The sequence below is a fragment of the Aspergillus ibericus genome (assembly GCF_003184845.1).
Source record: "Aspergillus ibericus CBS 121593 unplaced genomic scaffold BO80scaffold_1, whole genome shotgun sequence".
Classification (NCBI taxonomy): Eukaryota; Fungi; Ascomycota; class Eurotiomycetes; order Eurotiales; family Aspergillaceae; genus Aspergillus; species Aspergillus ibericus.
In genome coordinates, this window is record NW_020292099.1 from 992,347 (window position 1) to 1,013,828 (window position 21,482).

General features: G+C 15.8%; 1 protein-coding gene across 1 annotated transcript; it reads left to right on the plus strand.

Annotated features, from left to right (window-relative positions):
- Nucleotides 1-17,498: 17,498 nt before the first annotated feature.
- On the plus strand, nt 17,499-17,738 carry BO80DRAFT_343641 (putative retrotransposon poly protein; the record flags this gene model as incomplete). The annotated part of the gene is made up of 1 exon (XM_025715238.1): nt 17,499-17,738. A coding segment is annotated over one exon (240 nt), but the record flags the coding sequence as incomplete, so codon positions are not given.
- Between the last annotated feature and the right edge of the window lie 3,744 nt (nt 17,739-21,482).

A 21,482-nucleotide genomic window follows, 5' to 3' on the forward strand; every position in this document is an offset into this window, starting at 1 on the left:
CTATTTATATTGTTTGTAAATGCTGCATTGCTTGCTATTAAAAAAATTGATATTTCAATTTTATTAATTTTTGATTTACCTTTTTTATTGAATTTTTAATTTATTTAATTGATTTGTTGATTTTTGCTGGAATATTTAATATATAAATATTATATTCTATATAAATAAGAAATTAAATGATTCACTGCATGTTGATGTTTAGGGTTAGGGTTTTAAAAAAATTTACTAAGTAATTGAATTGATTTCGTAATATCTAGGCGTGAAATAATTACTAAATATAATATTAATCCGACTTTTTATTAATAAAATTGAATTTGATTAGGTGAAGCAGTGAATTCAATATTTTTAATTTTTTTTAATGGAAGTGGAGTGTTTAATGACTTTTAATTAATTAGATTAAATTAATGAGTTATTTTTTCAATATATAAGGTTTGAAAAATCTATAATTTTTGATTTTTTCAGTCACGGATTACGTGAATATTCAGAAATTTTGAACATTTATTTAAATCCTTCATTCGAAATTTCGATAATAATTCTGTTTTGAATTTTTTATATTTTTGAATGTTTTTCTGATGAAATACAGTGATTATGTTATTAATAAAAATTATTAAAATTATAAAATTATTAGTGAATACGCAAGGGTCTTCATTTACTAGTTTTAAATTTAATTTTTTCAAGAATTTATTAATTGTTTGTTGCCAGAGAAATGGTGATTGATAAAGATTATATAAAGCTTTAATTAATTTTAATACTTTGTTCTTTATTGTAAAACTAGGTAGATAAGATATGTAAATTATTTTTTAAATAAAACTATTTAAGAAAGCATTCATTGCATCTAATTGGCGAGTTTCAAGGTTAAATATAGTAATTAGAGCAAATAAAAGGCGTAAAGTCTGAGACATTAGGGTTAAAGTCCTAGTTTCTTCTTAATTTAGGGTTTAAAGGTCACCGCGTATATAAATTTATGCTTTAAAACCTGATAAATTGCTGTTTTTATTGAATTTGTATGTAAAAACCTATTTTAATAGTAAAATTTAATGATTTTTTGTTTAGTGAATTGGAACAGGGGTCCATATTTATATATTTTATAATTATTGATATTTAATTTTTACTATATTTAAAAATTTAGTTGAAAAATGGTGTTTTTACATTTCTAACCAGTTAGCTAGTGGTGGTGGTAATTAAAATTTTTTAATTTTTAGAATTTTATTAAATAATTTAGTTGAAAATGCGTGTAAAAGTGAATAAAATAGTTGAATAGTTTGAATTGTATAGTTTCTTGCTGATTTTAATGGACTAAGATTAGATAATTTAGATTGATTTCTTTTTCCAGTAATTTAAGGCAAATAATTATGATAAAAATCATATTTTGAATTATCGATTAAGACTGTTGGTGGTGTAGGAATTGGTATTAGTAGTTAATCTTCTAAAATTTGATCTGTTTAATCTATTTGATCCGTTTATTTGTTAATAGTTTGATTATTATTTTTATTATTTTTAATATTTTCATTTTCAATTGAATGATTTGAATTATTTTTTTTGGTTTTAAAAATTGATTAATTTTTATTGATTCCGGTATTATTTTTAATTGAATGAAGAATTTTATTGAATTCTTGTTGATTTAGGGCTTCAGGTGGATTTTGCTCTAAATTATCTTGATGAAATTTACTGATTTTTCTAGTTGAATTTTTATAAGTTGAATTTTTATTGAAAACACAGTCTCTTGTTGCAATGATTTTGTTTTTTAATAGAATCTAAATTTTTTAAATATTTGAGGTAATATAGCTAATCAAATAGCTAATAAAAGCTTGAGAATTGAGCTTACTAAGCCGCGGTAGTTTAGTAATTCAAACATAAGTTTTATAACTATACTGTTTTAGGTTAATAAGATTAGGTTTTTTAGATAAGAAATTGGGTGGATTTTCCAGTGAATTGAAAAATTTTTTATGTGGTGTTTACTAATTTAGTTATTTATTTAGTGTTTTATTTAATAAATAAATTGCTATTTCCATGGTAATAGGCTAATAAAATTAAGGAATTCCTAAATCAATTAATAAAAGTCGAATTTTTTGTGTAATTAAGCTACCGGCCCTTTCTAAATAAGGGTTTTGTTCAGGTTGATTTTCTGGATTTTATATTAAAATTAAGCTATTTTCAGAATATAATGCAAACCAGTTAAATAGATTAGAATTATTATCTGAATGAAATTGATGAGGTTGAATTTTAAATTATATTTGAATGAATTATACTATTTATTTAATTGAATTTAAAATTTCTGATTTTTGCGCAATTGCTGTAGCTAGATAATATTTAATAAATAAATAATAAATATGACTGATATATTCTTTCTGTTTTAGGCCTAGTTCTATATGAATTAGGTCCCAATGTAAATAATTAAATAGTGAATAACTAGTAGTTATTTATCTGTGTGAAATTTATTTATTTATATTTAAAAATTAATATGTTTTACAAAGGTCGAATTTACTTAATTTAGGCTGTGAAATATGAATATTTTTAGCTAAATTTTTAAGATTTTTAATGATTTTTTCGTCTGGGTAGTCCAAGCGTTAGTACTATAAAAATATTGATCCTTTTAATTTATTTAAATTTGCGCTGTTTGTTGAAAAAGTGAATTAATTTTAATAAATTTACTATTTTATAAATAAGATGTTGTTTTCTTTATGAATTTTACATAAAGGTTGATTTAGGGTTTTAAGTTGATTAATCCTAGAATTGATAAAAATGTTGCTTTGTTTTACTTTTAATGTTGAAATAATATTTAAATGAAAGTTAGGAATAAAGGCGATATTTTTTAATTTAAAATAAATATATTTATTTTTAATATAAATAGTTGGATCAAGCCAAACTGTATCAAATTCTTTAATTTCAGTATTATTATTGTTAATTATAACTTTTATTAAATGATTAACTAGTAAATAATCTGTAAAATTATTAATATTATTATAAATATACATATCTAAAACTATATTAAAAGCCCATGAATTTTTCATGTTAAATTTATTTAAAATGTTTGATTTATTTATTGAAAAAGAGGTAGTAAAAGTAAATAAATCATTAAAATTTTATTAAATTGAATTATCATAATTTTTATCATGATTTTAATCAGTTTGTTCTTTATTTGATGAATTTTGAAATTTTTCTTTTACTTTTTTATATATAAATTTTAATTTCAGATTTTCAAGTATTTAATTAAATTTTTTTATTTTTTCTAGGTTTGGTTTCTAGCCGTTTAGTCGTTTTGCTGGATTTGTATAAAAATATTTACTAAAATAGTGAATTAAACTACATGGATATTATAGTTTATCTAATCATTTAAATTAATTTAAATTAGATTAGTTTAAATTAAATTAATTAGATTTACTTTTTAATATTACGTTTGCAATTTTTACTTGATATTTTTATTTTATTTATTAGTTTTAATATATTTGATTAAATTCACAGCATCAGTGGGTCATTTCAAAGAAATCAGGTAATTTTTTGTATTTTTCTTTCTTTTTAGTGATTTTTTCAAACCAAATTATTAAAAATACTGGTAAAAGGGTCGAAATTAATTCTAAAAAGTTATATTGAATGTGTATTTATGATTGAACTTTACTAATTTATAGTTATTTGTATTCGGAATATATATTTTCCCATGTTAAAATATATGTTTTAATATTTGAATTAGGTTGAGCCTTAATTTAATAATATCAGTGAATTAAATCGCGTTTTTGTGATTTATTTATTAGAGCGAGTTTTTATTTTAAAATTTAAAGAATTTTGTATGCAGTATTTGCATTTAAAGTAGATTGATAGTAAATTTATATAACTAAATTATTAATAATCAATAAAATTGCTGACAAACCTGTTGAAATTAATTAATATTTTTTAAATAAAATTTTATAATCGTGTATTGAATCTCTGTAAATTTCGCGTTTTTTAAAAGATAAATTAATTAGTAAATAATATTCTGTGCCAAATTCACTAATTTATGGTTGAATTAGCTGAGAAGGAATAATTAGCTGTTATTTTAAATCAAGATTAATATATTCCTATATATTTTTTGATTAAATAATTAATTTAATGTTTTTGATCTACTGCGGCTAGTCACGCGATGAATATAAAATAAAAGTATTTTTATTTATTATTTTTAATAATTTAATTAAATCAAATTGATTCATTTAATAAAATAAATTTTTTCAAAATATATGCCTTAAAAATTAAGCAGAAAAGGTTTCTTAAAAAGGAAAAATATGATCGGATGAATCAGAAGAACAAAGACATCCAGACTTATAACTATTAGAAAATCAGAGGACATTAAACCTAAAAAGAAAATTCCTAATCAGGTCTAGTATCTTCTGAATATAATTGATTAAAATAGTTAAAGGGAAGGATTCAATTTGAGTTTCCTAAATAGGAAATAAAAAGTGATCGAATTTAATTAAAGAAATGATTTTGAATTGAATTTACTGAATCGCCTATGAATCGCTTGTATAGAAAATGAAGTAAATAAATAAGAATTAAGACTATATTTATATTTATTTACCTGTTAAGTAGAATAATTATGAATCAGGCCTAGATTAGGATACTTTGAAATTAAAATGGGGTAGTACAATATCAAACCAGGGTTGAATAGGACAATGTAGTGAATATGATTAGAAAATAACTTTATATAAGTAGGGTAAAGCGGGGTAATTACTTGGTTAGCTGGGAAACTGGCCTATAAAAGTTAAATTATCGGAGATTGCTAATTTCCGCGGAGATGGCCGATTTCTGCATAGATTCCTGTAGAGATGAGCAATTGACGGTTTAATTGGCCAGTTGACATGCTGAATTTTGCCAGTTGATAAATTGGGTATTCCAGCCAACATAAATAATTTTAATTTTATTAAAATTTTTAAAAATATTAAGATTATTTATATTATAGATTTTTATTTAAAAAGTTTTAAAAAAATATAAGTTAATAAGTAATCACTTTCTAGGATAATTTATTAATAAAATATTAAATTAATATTAATAGTTATTAATAGTATCTGATTATTTAATATAATATTATAGTGTGTTAATTTTTATATTTTAATATTAATATATTATATTTAAAGCTCTGTTAATATAATAAATAGATATTTTTTTATTTATTTTTAGAAAATATAAGATATAAAATTTAAATAATAATAATAATTATTTTTTTATTATATAATAAATATAATTTATAAATATTTCTCTGATATTCCAGTAATCTTTAAAAATAATTCTACTAATAATTTAAAGAATAAGAAAAATATAATAATAATTCTGAAAGCTTAAGTTTTTTATAATAATTTTTCTATTTATATTTTTATAATTTAATAGATATTTAGATACTTAGTCTTCTAAATTTATAAATATAATTTTAAATATTTAAATATAAATTATTAAAATATAGCTTGCTGTTTATAGTAAGTTTTATATTTTTTATATAATTTAAACTAGATTTTTTATAAATAGTTATAACAATAAAAAATAATAAGATAATTTTATAAGTTTGGTATTTAGGTTAACAAATTAAATATATAATATTTTTAAGATTTTATTATTTTAATAATATTTTATTATCTGTTTTAATTCTTTCTATTTTCTTAATAATTATAAATAATTTAGAATATATTATCTATATTTTTTCTAAAAATCTACTAATTATATTTATTAGGTTATTTCTTCTATTTAATTAAATAATAATCTTAACTATTATATTATTAGTAATTTTTAATTTTTTTTATTATCCAGCTCTAGTATTAGTCATGTTTTTTTATAATTTATATTAATATTTTATAGCTCTAATAATAAGATATAAAATATATTATAGATTTATCTGTATTTCTTAAGTAAGTATAAATAATATATTTATAATTTAATTTATTTTGAAATTTAAAAATTTTTATAAATTTCAGGACTAGCTTTCTCAATCTTTTAAATTATAGTTTTTAAATTAATAATTTAATTACATTTTTTTAAAAAAATAGAAGAGCTTTCTATGCTTATTATAATATTTCTTTTATTTTTTTATAATTATTTACTAAATTTTTTAAAATTATTTTCTTGTTTACCTAAGTTTCTTGATTCTATTTTATATAATTAAGATCTTTTACTATTAAAAATTATCCTTGATTTTAATATAAAAGTCTAATAAATAGTTATATAAAACTTTATTAGATGGTTATTTAATAGTTATATTATTTATATTATTATAAGTGAATTAAGTGGTTAATAATATTATAATTTAATTTATATAAAATTTAGTAGAATATTACCCTAAGTAATATTTTAGAATTTAATTTATTTTTTCTATTTAACCATTAATTAATGGATGAAATACGGTAGAAAATCTTAAAATTATATAATTATTATAAAATAAATCTAATCAAAATTTATTAGTAAATATTAAATTTTAATTAAATATAATTCTATTAGGGAGTCTAAAAACTAATTTAATTTATTAATAAAATAATTTAATTAGATTTAGAATTATTATTATTAATAAAATAATAAAGAAAAAGCAGTATTTCAAGAATTAATTAATTATAATAAAGATAGTATTAATAGTTTATTTATATTAAATAATTAGAAGTAATTCTATGATAAAATTTATTACTAATTTTTTAAAAAAAAAGAAAGAATTAGTAGGGATTTAAGACTACTATATAATAAATATTTTAAAATTATATTATCTTAATATATTAAATAAATCTAAATATATTTATTTATATTTTTATATAGTCTACTCTAATAAAATTTTTTATATAATAAAATTTCTATTTAAATTTTTTTAAAGTATTTCACTAACAGATTATTATAATATAGATAAATAAGTATTTAATACAATATTTAATAAAATAAAATATAAAAATAATTTTTAAAATAAATATAATTAATAATCTTAATAGTCCAGTACTTTTAATCTAGTTATTTTTATTAAATAATAATTTTTTACTATTAAGTGATAAGTCTTTAGATTTTTATTCTATAAATATAAAATTATCTTTTAAAACTTAGAATTATATATATTTATATATAGAATTTTTATAGTATATGCACATATTATTATAAATTAAAAAATAAATTTTTTTTAAAATAAGTTTTTTTAAATAATTTAGTTAGCTATCTCTATACTAGCTTAATTATTAGGATCTTTTAAGTTTAATATTATATAAGTATTAAATCTAGGATAATCCTATATATTTTAAGATTTAAATTAAAATTTTATATTTATAAAATAATCTTAAATTAAGGTTAATAGTTTTTCTAAAAAGTAGATTCTATTTAAAATCTAGTATTTTAGAAGATCTATTTATTAAATTTAATTGTTTTATTTTATATTTAATAATAAAATTATAAAAAATTAAATTTATAAATTATTAGATTTATTTTTTATTAACTTTAGTCTAGCACATAAAAAATTATAAATTTAAATAATTAAATAAAATCTTAATTATTTAGGGAGTCTTTTCAAGATATTATTATTATTATTTAAAAAGAATAATAATAGTAAATAATTTTTAATTTAAGATATCATAATTTAGCTTAACACTAGAGAATTTATATAATTAAAAAATAATTAAATAAAATATATTTTTATTATTAAATTAAGATAGGATTCTATTTATTCCTTCTTTAAATATATTAGTTTTTAAATATCGGGGTTTTATAGGATTGAAATATATTAATAAAAATATTTATTAAAAAATAATAATTAAATAATAAAAAATTATTTATATAAATTTAGTTAGATTTTCCTAGATTTTTATCTATTAATTTACTTTATAGAGTAAAAAGGTGAGGGGTAATATAATATAAAAATAATCTTAAATAAATTATTAATAAAAATTATAAAAATTTAAAAAAGACTTGAATATTATAATAATTCTTAAATAATAATTATAAAATAATATTATTTATTTATAAAAGATCTATGGATACACTATTAATATTAAAAATATATTTTAGAAATTTAACTTAGGATTAGTAAAATAAATATTTTAATAATTTTATATAAAATTTAATTTCTCAAAATATTTCTAATATTTAATAAATATATTTTATATAAGATCTTCTATCTAGTAAAAAAATAAAAATATTATTTAAATATATTATATAAAAATTATTAAAAAGCCTATGAAATATAATATATATATAATTTTAAAAAATTACTAGAATATTAGTTAATCTAAATAGTATAATTATATATTTAAAATAATTATATTAAATATAAAATATTATCTTCTATTTATTTCTTTTAATATGGATTTAGTAATAGATATTTCTAATATTTATTTTTAAAAATATTTACTATTTAAAACTCTGTCAAGAATCTCTAAAATAAAAAATAAAAAAATAATAATTTTTATAATAATTCTATTAAAATCTCTATATTTCATATAGAGATATAAATTATTATTTTTTTTTAAATATAAAAAAAATAGGAGCCCTCACAGGAGTTTTAAAAATTATATTTAATTTAATTTTAAGTTTTTTTCAATATATTTCTGTAAGATTTTTAGTTTAACTTTTAAAAAAAATATATAAAATTATATAAAAATATTTTATTAGATTTAAAATTAATAATATAGTCTGTAGAGCCATAAAAAAATAATTATTAGAAATAAATTAAAAAAAAAATTTAAAATTAGAATTTGACTAGTATTATCTTTAGATTTAATAATAAATTATAAAATTTTTCTATAAGTAGCTAGATAACTTCAGGAAACTTAATAATAGTATATATTATTATTAAAATTTAAATTACTTTAATAAATTTAGTAATAAAAAAAATTAATAATATATTAAATTATTAGTCTATTATAAATAATTCTATATTAATAATATAATATATAAATCTTATAATATAATAATTAATAATAAAATAAGAACATTATTTAATTAAAAATTTTTATTAATTTTTATATAGTACTATTACAAATTTAAACACTTTTTTATAAGTTAATAATAGTAATAAATACTTTCTATATACTATAAATAAAAATATTAAATTTATTAATTATTTTAGTCTTAAATATAGTAACTGGGGTATGTTAAAATTTATAAATTTTAATAAATTAATAGTTAATAATATCTATTTTAATATAACTATCTAGATCTAGAAAAATTTTAAAATTATTTTTAATATAAATAAAAATATAAAAATAATAAGTAATCTTTATTATAAATAATAAAATTAAAATTATAAGATTTATTTTAAGTTCTCTACTTTTTCCTTGGACTTTAGTAAGAACTAATAAATTTTAATAAATTAAATTTTTCTATTTTTAATAAGATAATAGTTTGTAAGATATTAATTATTATTATATATAAAATATTATAATTAATTATTATTTTTTTAATAGGGTTTTCTTTATAATTTAAAATATTATTCTTAATAAGATTATTATTATAATAATTTAAAATTTACTTGTATAATATATAACTATTAAATTTATTATTATTTTATTTATATTTTTTTATTTATTTTATAATTTATAATAGTAAATAGTAATAGATATTATTTTTTTATTTCTTAGATATATATGGAATATATTTTGAAATATAATAATTTAAATATAATAATAATTTAGTAAAATATAATAATTTTTTTTTCTATTTAATAAGAAAAATATTACTCTAAAATATTAAAATAAATATAAAATTTTTTTATATCTTAGCTATATTACTAGTGAGCTTATTTAAATTAAATTATAATATTTAATTAAAAAATAGTAATATTTTAGATTAAAATAAGAATCTAATTTTTAAATTAGAATTATAATTTATTAAGTAATTATTATTTTTCTACATTCTTATTATTGATAAAATAATATTATTTTTATTTATATATTAGATTTATGTAACGAATAATAGCAAAAATTTTATATTTTTTAATAAAATATTTTTAAAAGTTTTTTAAAATATATATTTTAAATTAGTGATTTATTTCTAATATTTTTAAAAATCAAAATTTAATATAAAATAAGAAATATCTTTAAATTTAATTCTTTCTTTTTCTTTATTAAATTTAGGGAAGAATTTATAATATTTAAAAAATTTTTTATTAAAAAAATAGTCTTTCTAAAGATAGATTACTCTTTATTATAAATTATTAACTTATTTTAACTAATAAATATAATTTTTTAATTATTAGATTTTTTTAATAGTAAAAATAATATTTAATAATAATTTTAAGTTGGTTCAATTATTAATTTATTTTATTTTTTTATAATTTTTAAAAGATAGCATTTTTCTTAGATATTAAAAAAAAGAATTAAAATATAATAGAATCTACTTATTAGGATAAAAGATCTATTAATTAAATAAAAAATTAATTATTAAATATATAAAATTTTATTAATAATAATAAAGATAGTCTATATCCATAAGATAGACTAATTCTTGTAGGGGTAATAGTCTAATATTAAAAAATATTATTTTATAAAAAATAAAAAGATTTAAAATTATTGTTAATAATTTTATAATTTTTATAATTATTCTAATATATTACTTTAAGAATCTTAATCTTATTAACTGGACTATTATAGGGCCAAGACATTAGTCAGACTAGTATTGATAAGATGAAAAGGGCTAGGCCCTGTCAGCCATCTGGAATCGGAACATCTATGTTCCAACCTGTCTGGTCCTAGACTTTAATCTAATAATATCTGTAGAAAGGATAGAAATCTTTAAAAAAAATAGAAATCTCTAGGACAGTAAAAAAGTTTATTAATATTATAAAAAAATTTCCTAAAAAGAGTTATTTATAAGAGAATCTAATTAATCTGTAGATTAGATAGTTTTTTCTCTAATAAATTTAATTTTTTATAGATTATTATATTTTATAGATTATTATATTTTATATAATTTATTTAGTTTCTTAGCTTATTATAGTTTTAAATTTACTCCTTCTTTGAAGTATTTATTAGATAATAGATTAGTAATATATAATAACTATAATAAATTAATAAATATTTTTAATTACTATAGAAGCGCTACCCAAGCTGATATTATTAATTAATTAGTTAGGTGTATTAAAGAACTAATAATTTAAAATATAAAAATATAATATATTATTATCTAATAGAATACAGTAATAGATAATAAGATTAAGACTAGTCTTAAATAAGTTAAATAAATTATTAATATCTAATTTCTATTTTTTTAGGTGTTTACTATAATATTTTTTATTTATATTAATATTAGTACTAGTACTAGTCTAAGATTTAATTAATATAAAGAAATTAAAGTTACTAACTCTTATAAATTTTAATAGAAAAAATAAGAGTAAGTTCCTGAGTTAGTTTAATAATATATAAATAAAGATTAAAATTAATTAATAGTTTATTAGTATGCTAGTTGAATAAGTCTAATATATATTTATATTTTTAAATAAGAAAATTAAAATAAAAATTAATCTATAGGTAGAGATTAATTATAAAGTCTTAATTTTCTTGGTTATAACTTTAATTAATTATTTTAAATTAATTTATAAAGATCTAGTCTGATAGGAGAAAGCTATTAATAAATTATCTATTTTTAAATAAAAAAATTAAATAATTAATAATTTTTTAGTAGAAGTTAACAACTTACTAATTAAGATTGGAAAATATAATTAAAAAAATTTAAATAAAAAAATCTTTTATATTAAGCTCTGAATGATAATATCCACTAATAAATAATTAATATTAAATAAAAATTAGATTTTAAAAGCTTCTACTGACAAGTCAAATAAGTAATTAATAAGTTTATAGAAGTAAACTAACTTTTAAGAAAATAATTAAAATACTTTAATACTTAGATAAATAATATTCTTAAAAAAGTAATTATAGATAGTATTATAAATTAGAAATTTATAATAGTAAGTATAAAGTCTATTTAATAAATTTAATAAATATTAAAAAAAATACTAATTAAATACTATAAGATGGGACTTTGTATATATTATAAATTTTTAAAATATTATATTATTAAATATTTATATTTATTACTATAGTATCTCCAGAACTTGAAAAGTATCTTAAAAAGTAAAATCTATTAAATCTTATTTAAAGATAATTTAGCTAGTAAAATTAGCTAGACTTTAAGAGATTTAATTATCTAGTAGTCTTTAATCCTGGAAAAAATATAATTTCTTTAAATTATTATTTAAAAAGATATATATTAGTTAACTAAAGTTATGAAAAATTTAAAAAGAAAGTTCAAGGATTTAAAGACTTATACTTTTTTTATATTAAGATTAGTTAATAGAATTTATTTTATAAATATTTTAATTAATATTAATTATATATTATACAGGATAATCAGCCAGAGCTTTATAAATAAAAATAAATTAAAATATATTTTTATTAAATCTTAAAATATTAAAGGATTTAAAGAAAGGAAGGCTTATATAACTAAATTAATAAAAATATTATTAGATATAGGTAAAAACTTGTAAAAATATATATATTTTTATATTTTATTATATATATATAAATATAATATTATATCAGAACTCCCATAGATAAAATACTAAAATATAATATTTTAGATTAAGGATTCTATATTCTATATTTAGAATATAGAAGTGGAAGTATAATATAAATAAAAATAAAATTACTTTTTAATACTATATATAATCTCTACTAATATATAATATATTTAGAAAAATTAGAAAAAAAATGATTTAATCGAGTTATTTATAGTAAATCTAGTAAATATTAATAAAACTTTTTATAAATTTAACTAATTAAAAAATCCTATAGAAGTGAAGAATAAGTTATTAAAATTTTACTATAAATATTTAAATATTTTTAATAAAATAATAGTAGATATTTTATTATTTTATTATTTAGAGGTGAACTATGCTATAAAAATAATTAAAAATATTAAAAAAAAAGATTCTTTAAAATTCCTTCTATTAGATAAACTAACTAGAGCTTTTAGTATTATAAAAAATTCTAATTAATTTTTTAAAAAAAGAATTTATATAAGTTAATAATTTTTTGGTAATTATTTCTATATTATTTATTTTAAAATCTAGTAATAATTTATATTTCTATATAAATTATTAAATACTAAACTAAATAATAATAAAAGATTAGTATTTTCTGTTATTTATTTAAAAATTCTTTAATATATTTTAAAAATTTAATATTATATTAAATTAAATATTATCTAAGCCTTCCACTACATCTAAATTAAAGAAAAAAATAAATAGAAAACTATATTTTATACTTATTTTAAATTATTTAAATAATTAATAATTTTATTTAGGCTTGCTAACTACCTAAGTATTTTTTAATAATATATTAATTAAATTTTATAGAAATTCTTTAATGAATTTTATTTTATTTATATTAATAATATCTTTATTTTTATAGATAGAAGTCTAGTTAAATATTATATTTAAATATAATAAATATTAGAATATTTACAGGACATAAATCTTTAAATAAATATTAATAAATATAAATTTAAAGTAACCATTACTAAATATTTAAGATTTATTATTAAAGTAGAAAAGGAGATCTATATAAATCTTACTAAAATTTAGACTATATAAGATTAAAAATTTTTAAAAACTGCTTATAATATTAGGGTTTTTTTAAGATTTATTAACTTCTATTAGTAGTTTTTTAAGAACTAAGAAACCTATTTAAAACTTTTAATATAATTTATAAAAAAAATATTAAATTTAATTAGATACCAGAGACCTAGAAAATATTTAAATTTTTTAAAAAAATATTTATTACTATTTTTATTCTAACGTATTAGGACTCTAAATAAAAAACTCTAGTAAAAATTAATTTTTTTAGATAGTATATAAAAAAAATATTATTCTAGTAGGATAATCAGGAAATCTTTTATTCTATAATATATTTTTTAAAAAGAAACTTACTTATAGAATATAATTATTAGATTTATAATAAGGAATTATTAGTAATTATTTAATCTTATAAAAATAAAAATTAGAATTTATTTTACTTTCTTATTTCAAGATTTTTAGTGACTATTAGAATCTAGAATACTTTATAATCTAATAATAATTTATAAAATAATAAATATATTAAACTTAATTTTTAAATTATTTTAATTTTATAATTAATTACTGCTCAGGAATAATAAATATCTAATTTAATATTTTATTTTAAAAATTTTAAAATATATCTAAAGAGAAAGATAAATATATTATAAATTAAAAATCCTAGTTATTTTATCCTATATCTAAGAAGAGATCTAGTTATATAATATTTATTAAAAAAATTTTTAATATAAGAATTCTTACTAGCCTAGAGCCTGTAAAGTTAATATTAAATAATTTATAAAAATAAATTAAATAAATTAATAAAGACCTGAAGAAATACTAGAAAATAATAATTAAAAATAAATTTAAACTCTTTAAATAATTAAAATGAAAGATTTTTATTATAAAATATTAATTAGATATGAACCAGTGCTTACTTTTTTAATAATAAATCTAGATTTTTAATTTAAAATTTTTATAAATCTAGATTATTTAAAAAATTTATAATAATATAATTACCGGACACCCCAGACGGGACTAACTTTATAAAATAATTATTTATTATTATTATTAGTTAAATATAAGTAAGAATATTTACTAATTTTATTATAATTATAATAGCTATAAAACTAATTATATCTAGAGAAATTATAAATAAGATTTTTTAAAACTATTATTAATTTTTAATTAATTTTAATAAAATATTATTATTAACTTCCTAATAGACCTCCCGGAGTTTTAAGGCTATAAAAATATTATAATTATTATTAATTAATTAATTAAAAGTATTATTATTAAGGCTATTTTAAGTATGGATATAAAAAACTTTATAAATATACTTATTTAAATATTTTATAATTATTATAAAATATTTTAATTATGTCACGGTGCAACCTCCCAAGCCGGGAAGAGAGGAATACCGCTGAGACTTACTGCCTAGCACGTGACCCCAGACACGGTTAAAAGCCACCTGCCTCTTAAACCCCGTTTGTAGCTTTAAGCTATATCTTATCTATTATTCTGTATATAGTTTGACCAGTAACTAGTTTAATATTTAGTTAGAATCTTAGTTATTGTTATTACCTGAGTCCTACTTATCTACTAGAACTTATTATCCTACTATCTCTGTCTATTTATATTTTAACACTATATAGTTTCTCTTTTAAAATAATAGACTTATAAAATAACTGCTATTCTATAATCTCTGATTAATCTCAATGGACTAGATAAATTAGCTTAGTATATTTCTAAATATTTTAAAAAATAGTATAATTATTATAAATAAATTTTTATTTTTATTATAAAAGTTACTAGTAAATAAGACTGCTTATAACAAGATCTTAATATATAAAATATGATAACCGCATACTAAATCTAGTAAATTATAAAAATTAATTATTAATTAATTAGTATTCTAGCTGTAAAAAAAATTATTATTAAAAAAAAAATTAAACTCTAGCTAAGTATGTTAAAATTATATAAACTATTATATTAATAATTAATACTCTTATTTTTATTTTAGAACTTATTATTAAGAAATCCACAGCTTCTTTAATAAGAATAGCTATATTAATTAATTTTAAATTTTCTACTTTTATTTTTTTCTCTAAACGATTATCTAATTTTAATAAGTTTAAAGGTAATTACTTAGATTTAAACTACTTTATTTTCTAAATCAAGATAAAAATAAATATTAATTATAATTATTATATTACTGTTTCTACTTATAAAATTTATATAATTAACTAATTAGATAAAATTCCCTATATCTAGATCCAATCTTTTATAAAAGATAATGATTATATTTTAAATAATTTTATAGATATTCTAGATATACTCAAGTATATTTTTGGAGACTTTAATTATATTTATAATATCTAATAAGAATTACATTACTTATAATAAAAGAATTATAAGTTTGCTATATATTTTATTAAATTTAAAAAATTTATTTATAAAGTTTACTTATATTTTAATTTTCTAATAACTGCTCTAGAAGATAGTATTAATTAAAAACTTAATATTATATTTTTAAATAATATATTTCTAGAGAAAAATTATTATAACCTAGTCTAGTTCCTAATAAATCTAGATAATTATTAGTTAAGATATAAATCCGATTCTTAGAACTATCTATGGAGGTTAATTAATATTTAATATATTATATTTATAATTATTAGAAAGGCTCCATAGAAGTTTTCTATAAAAATTTCTAATTAAAGATTAATTATTTTAAATTATAATTTTATAAATCTATTATTTATTTACCGCCCTTCTCCACACTTTAAAATTATTTAAAAAAAGAGGGGAGAATACTTCCACTATAAATCTAATTAATATTTAATTTATAATTATTCTAAATCTAATATTTTAGTCTAATAAATTAATTATATTTTTTATTTATTTTTATTAAGATAGATCCAGTCTTTTTCCTATTATTAATTTTTATTTACGTGAATTAAATCTCCAGTGAGAAAAGTCTTAAATTTATTTAATATAAGATTTTTTATATTAGTTCTATAACTAAAGATTATAATATTATTAAAATAATTATACTCTTCCAATTTTAGCGAGCAGTCAAAAGGACTATATTTAACTTAAATTATTATTAAAAAAATGCTATCTTATATATTTATATTTTTTTTAATATTATTATTAAAGAGTTTTTTATCAAGAAAAAACTCCGGAGGACTAACTTAATAATTATATTTATTATATTAAATTTAAATAACTAAAGAATTGTTATATATGTAATATTTAATATTAATTATTTAATATTATATATTATAGATAAAAATTAGATAAGATTTATTATTTATTTTTATATTTTTTAAAATATTCCAAGTCTATTATGAGATTTGACAGCTGAAAAAGCGAGACTAAAATAATTATTTATTATATTTATATAATTTTAAAGATTTATAACTATATAAAAAAAGATATTTTATTTCTAATTATCCAGCTAGTTTACTTTTTAATTATACTTAGCTTATCTTAATTAAAGATTTATAATCTCTAAATAAACTTTACTGAGTATATTATCTAATTTACTAATTTATATTATTATTAGTATTATAATATATTTATCTATTTAACTAAAATTTATATTTTATATAATATTTTAATATATATTTATTTAATATATATTATACCTCCCCTACTCCTAAAAAACTAGAATATATAACTAATTTTTATTATAACTTATATAATTTATACATACTAAAACTATCTAATATATACTATTATTATAGATTAAATTAATATTATTTTATAATCTACTTCTAGTGCTAAAGATCCTATATTATTAAATAAATTTAAAGATTTTATAGATATCTTCTTACTTAAGGAAGTAGAGAAACTTTTTTCTTATTATAATTATAATTATACTATTACTCTAGAAAAGGAAAGAATTCTTTTATTTAATTTTTTATATAGTATATCCTAGAATAAACTATAAGTCTTCTACAAATAATTATTTAAAAATTTAAAAAAAAGTTTTATTTATTTAAATTTATTATCTATTACCTTACCAGTCTTATTCATTAAAAAGTTTGGAGGAAGATTTAGATTTTATATAAATTATTATATTTTAAATATAATTTTTATTAAAGATTACTATTTATTTCTGCTTGTAAAAGAAATCCTAAATAATTTAAAAAAAATATATTACTTTACTAAGATTAACATTATTAGTATTTTTAATAATATTTAAATTATTAAAAAATAGGAGTGGCTGATAATATTCCATCCTTATCTTAATTTATATGAATTATTAATAATATTTTTTAAATTAATAGAAATTCTAACTATTTTTTAATATTATATTAATAATATATTTTAAGATTACCTAGATATCTTCTACATAGCGTACTTGGATGATATTCTAATCTATAATTATATTTAAATAAAATATATAGAGTATATCTAACTATTTTTTATAAAATTATATAAAACTAGATTTTTTATTAAAATATTAAAATATAAATTTATTATTCCTAAGACTAGATTCCTAAGCTTAATTATAGGCTGCAATAAATTCTATATAAATCTAAAAAAAAATTAAAATTATTACTAAATAACTTATCCTAACTTATATAATAGATATATAAATTTTTTTAGGATTTAGTAACTTCTACTACTATTTTATCTATAATTTTTTAAAACTTACTATCTCTTTTATATAACTTATAAAAAAAAATATTTTCTTTATCTAGACTCCCGCGTGTTAAAATATTTTAAATTATTTAAAAAAAATTTTTATAGAAATCCCAGTACTCCAGTTATTTAATTAAATTTAAAAAATAATATTAGAAATTAATATCTCAGATTATATTTCTACTGGAATTTTATTCTAGTATAATAAAAATAAATTATTATATTCTATAATTTTTTTCTTTAAGAAGTACTTCCTAATTAAATATAATTATAAAATTTATAATAAAAAGTTACTTGTAATTATTCACTATTTTAAAAAATAATATTCTAAATTTAAAAAAATTTTATTTTTAATTTAGATTATTATTAACCACTGTAATCTAGAATATTTTATATTAATTAAATTTTTAAACTGCTATTAAGCCTGATAGTTAGAATTTTTATCCTATTTTAATTTTAAAATCATGTATTGATCTGGACGTTATAGAATTAAATTTAATAATTTAACTAGAAAATTAAAAAATTTTTTAAAAAAAAGAAATAAATAACTACTACACCAGAGCTAGACTATATTAAAATAAAAAAATCTAGATTCTACTTATTTATCTATCCAGATTAAAGAGAATTCTAAACCCGGAACTACTAAAAAAAACTTTAGATTTAATAAATATGGAATATTCCTAGACCTTAAATAATTATTTATATAAAAAAAATCTAGGAAAGATTTCTCTAGAAATACTCTAACTTTAATAATCTAATCTTAAAATAATATTATTTTTAAAGATAAATAAGACTTACTACTGCCACTAGAAATCTAAAATATCTTATAAAATATGTATAAGAAAAATAAATAAATATAAAATATATTAAAAATATTAGTAATTAGTAAAAACTACCATCTAGATATCTTCCTAATTTCTTATAAAAAAAAAGAAATTTATTATTTTATAAAAATTATCTCTGAATCCTTGATTATAATAAATTAAAAATTAAATTAATTTAATTAATATATGATAAACTATCTTCGGAATACCTTGGAAGGTCTTATATATATAAATTTTTAATTTGAGAATACTACTAGCCTAATCTCTACTATTATATAGAATAATAAATAAAAAACTATTATATCTATTACTATATTATCTTATTCTAAGAGATTAAATAAGATATCCTAAAATCTCTACCGGTTCTTGAGCGTGCTTAATAAAATATATTTATAAATTTTATTATTTATTTACTTAAAAGTTAAAAGTATAATACTATACTAGTAATTATTAATAAATTTATTAAAATAAAATATTTAATATTTTATAATTCTACCGCTAACGCCGCCAAAATAACTATAATATATATATAGTATATATAAAAATTATATAATTTTTTTTATTTTATAGTCTCCGACCGGAGATCCTAATTTATGGTTAAATTCTAGAAATATCTAATCTAATATCTAAACATTACTAGCTGACTATTAATTATTTATTATTTTAAAATTAATAGCTAAATAAAATAAATAAATATTATATTAAAGTAATATTTTTATATCTATATAAATTACTTACAAGATAATTAGAATATTTAATTTTTTTTAACTAAATTTACTTTGAATACTATATATTCTAATATTATTAAAATAATATTTTTCTTTACTAATTATAGTTTTTATTTATAAATAGAATTTAAATTTATATCTATCTCCAGTCAACTTACTACTAAAAACACGGAGTAATTTATTATAAAAATATATATTATTATAAAATTTATAAGAATTGAGATAGCTATAGTCTAAATCTAATACGTAGAATAAGCTAATAAAAAATACTATTCTAATTAAAAATCTTAAAAAAATTAAAAAGTTTAGCTAGATACCTGATTTATTAAAATTCTATAATTTAATAAGAAATTTAATTAGAATACTCTAAGCCTGTATTTAATTAAAAAAATTATTAGTTTTTATATGTACCGCCTGAAACTCTTACTAAATATAAAAATTTATTTTATATTTAATATAAGTTTACTTATTTTTATTAATAATAATTTATTATTAAATTAATATTAATCTCTTCCTCCTTACATCAAAGTCAACGGACTTGAGGAGTAAGAGGTTAAAAATATATTAGATTTTTTTTAAAACTATTAGGAATAAGACTGCCCCTAATTAATATATTTTATTAAGTAAATAAAATATATTAATTCTACTACTAAATCTATAGAATATCTAGAGAATACTTACTAAATTATTAAGAATTTTTATTACTATTATTTATATAAACCCTGACCTTCACCTTACAGGAGCTTGGCTTAAAAAAAAAGAGAGTACTATTATAATATAATTTTTTAAACTAGAAAAAGAGAAATATTACTAAGATTTACTGTCTAATATATGATTCTAGATATAGTTAAAAGCTATCTACTCTTTAAACCCTATTCATAATTTCAAGTTATATCTTGTTTATTATTCTATATATAGCTTAACCAGTAGCCAGCTCAGTATCCAGTTAGAATCCTAGTTATTGTTATTACCCGAGTCCTGCCTGCCCGCCAGAACCTGCTATCCTACCACCCCTGCCTACCCGCACCTTGACAAATTAGTAGTTTCAGACTGCGGCTCTCAATTTATAAGTAAATTATAGATAATTTTATATAAAACTTTAGATATTAAATAATATTTTTTTTATTATTTATTATTTTAAAATAGATAATGTGACAGAGTAATAGATTATAATTATTAAAATTTTCTTATAATATTTTATTAATTAATAATAAATTAATTAGTAAGAATTACTGTTTATAATATAATTAATCTTAAATAATTAAGATTTTATATTAATAAGAGTAAATCTTTTTTTTATAATATAGCTTCTATATGAAGCCTTTAGACTTGAGTATTAAAATAAATATTCTAAAATATTATTAAATTAGAAATCTCTAAGAGTAAATTAAAATTATTTTTAATAAATTTTAAAAAATTTAAAATATTATTAATTTAATAATAGCAGCAGTACAAAAGATATAGAAATAATATATTAATTATTAATAAAATCTTACTTCTTATTATAAAGAAAATGATAAAGTCTGGTTAGATTTAAAAAATATTATAACTAACTAATCTAATAAAAAATTAAATTAATAAAATATAAAGTTTATAATACTAGAATAAATTAAAATATATATTTATAAATTAAATATATTATCTAAAATTTATTTAATATTTTATATTAATTTATTTTAATCTGCTATTACAGATCTTTTATCTATCTAAAAAATAATTAATTAATAATTAGATATTATTATTATAGAA